Source organism: Aplysia californica, unplaced genomic scaffold (assembly GCF_000002075.1).
Source record: "Aplysia californica isolate F4 #8 unplaced genomic scaffold, AplCal3.0 scaffold00001, whole genome shotgun sequence".
Classification (NCBI taxonomy): domain Eukaryota; kingdom Metazoa; phylum Mollusca; class Gastropoda; order Aplysiida; family Aplysiidae; genus Aplysia; species Aplysia californica.
Genome location: NW_004797271.1, coordinates 2,267,261 through 2,269,394, shown reverse-complemented (window position 1 = coordinate 2,269,394; position 2,134 = coordinate 2,267,261). Strand labels below are relative to the sequence as shown.

At 40.5% G+C, this 2,134-nt stretch overlaps 1 protein-coding gene across 1 annotated transcript in view; it reads left to right on the top strand.

The window, feature by feature from the left end:
• The first annotated feature begins 703 nt into the window (after positions 1–703).
• Positions 704–2,134, top strand: part of LOC101859745 — an 18,302-nt gene continuing 16,871 nt past the window's right edge. Inside the window, exon 1 of the mRNA XM_005088834.3 lies at positions 704–1,082. Within this exon, the coding sequence (XP_005088891.1) occupies positions 1,031–1,082 (52 nt within the window). The 5' untranslated portion in view covers positions 704–1,030. The remainder of the gene's footprint in view (positions 1,083–2,134) is intronic.

The window sequence follows — 2,134 nt, the reverse complement described above, 5'->3', positions numbered from 1 at the left end:
CCCACACACACCTCCTTTCAAAAAAGAGAAAAAAAGAAAAAAAAAACACGTCGCCCACAAAACAAAACGAAACAAGTCAGAAAAGAACAAAACAGTACAAAGCCAACAGATACGTTTACTTAGAAGGAAAACAGAAACACAGTATAGGCGTTTCGCAGCAACGTTGGTGATTGGAGGGCGCCACTGGTAGGTCCTACTTTTTTACACTCTCCTCTGTTGTTTCTATCTGTCCGTATCATTTCTTACATTTTCCCAGCATTAAATAACCATTCTTGTGTCGATGTGCTTCTCTTTTTTCAACCATGCAAAACAACAAGCAGCAAATCGCTGCTCTAGAATCATGAAGTTCTACCCGCTCAGTGCCTAGTTTTGAGAAATCTGACGTAAAATAAATCGACTATCTTGATGACGACTCCAAATAATCTTACGATTTTGGTAAAACAGATAGAACATTTGGTTTCTAACCTCAAGGACTTAATATATCAAAATATGCAACAACAAATAATGTCCGATAAAAACGAAGTAATTCTGAGGTAGCGAAATTATGCAGAACATCAACTAAAACAAAAAATCGCAATCACGAAATAAAACGATTCCCACAGAACGGCTCAGTTGCCCGTTGCACTGTGTCGTCAGTGCGCGAATAGAGAGAGAACCTGTAGACCATGAAAGTAAGTCTGGCCCTATAAATACCCGACTACGTAAGGTCTCATTGCTACTCGCCACTCGCCACTCCCGAACAGGGCTTCCCTGTTCAAGCCAAGCTCTGAAATTAAAACTAGATCTAAATCTAGACCTAAGACACACGAACTTTAAGAGTTCGTATAGTACCAAATTTCGAAACAAAAGTAACTGTACCTAGATCAGTAATCGTGTTCTTGTAACTGTAAGCAACTTAAAAAAAAAAAAACCTTTGTAAAAGCTTTTCAATAAAGTATATTTAATGATGACAGATTAGTAGGACATTAATTCACAGAATTGTCTTCATAAATATCTGATACTTTTGTGAGAAGAGAGTCAACCAGTCAACATGACAGGAGCGATTGGCATCGTCTGCGTTCTGGCAATCCTAACAGCACAAGGTATGTGGAATTATCTTATTGGTTTTCTCTTTTGTTTTTGTTTTTGCATAATAATATGTTGAACTTATGTTAACTCCCCTTATCGAGACAGTAAATTTGATTTTCGATTTAGAAAGAGTTTTACTGCACTTGCAACACAGGTCATATAAGTGTGGAAGATAAGAGATGTTATCAGAGAGTGACATACAAAGAAATGGAGGAGAGAAAATGACACAAGGAAAGAATGAGCAAACCGCACCAGAGCGCCTGCCAACCATCCACACGGAGACACCATAATAATGTATTTAGGAGGCGGGCTGCTTCGACATCGCGTTCCCGGGCCAACCTAAGACCGCGTGGGCTTCACTGCTTCTCAGTAGATGGACGAGAATACTAGACGGAATCAACTTCTCCTTGTGGGAGTCGAGCCAATGTCTTTTGCAAATGCGCATCACATGCACTTGTAAGAATTGTGTTTCTTGTTTTATTAGTTTTGAAATACTTGTTTGAAAAATGTCTCTGTGCATTAACTATGTACATTACCTGTATTACCTGTCCTGGGCAGCAACGTCATTGCACACCCGACAGGTGCATAAGTGCTCAGATCCCCCCAGCACCAAAGCCCGAAATGTATCCATACTGATTAACTATGTACGTCTGCTATAATTATGTTGTGTGTGTGTGTGTGTGTGTGTGTGTGTGTCTGTCTGTCTGTCTGTCTGTCTGTCTGTCTGTCTGTCTGTCTGTCTGTCTGTCTGTCTGTTTTTCTGTGTGTCTTTCTGTCTGTCTGTCTGTGCACATTTTGTCTACCTGTTCTATTTCTATCTATCTGCCTGCCCAGGTGTACGCATATTATGATGCAGTGCTCGCGATCACAGCGTGTTTGTCAACTTCCTTTCAGACTTTGTTTTTGTATGTTTTGAGTTTGGATGTAACGTGTTTACGTGTTGGGCCTCTGAACGTTTTGTATTACGGAATGCACCAGAACGTTTGACATGCTGTCAACAACAAGAGACCTGCTTCAGTTTCGAACACGTCTCTCTCTCTCTCTCTCTCTCTCTCTCTCTCTCTCT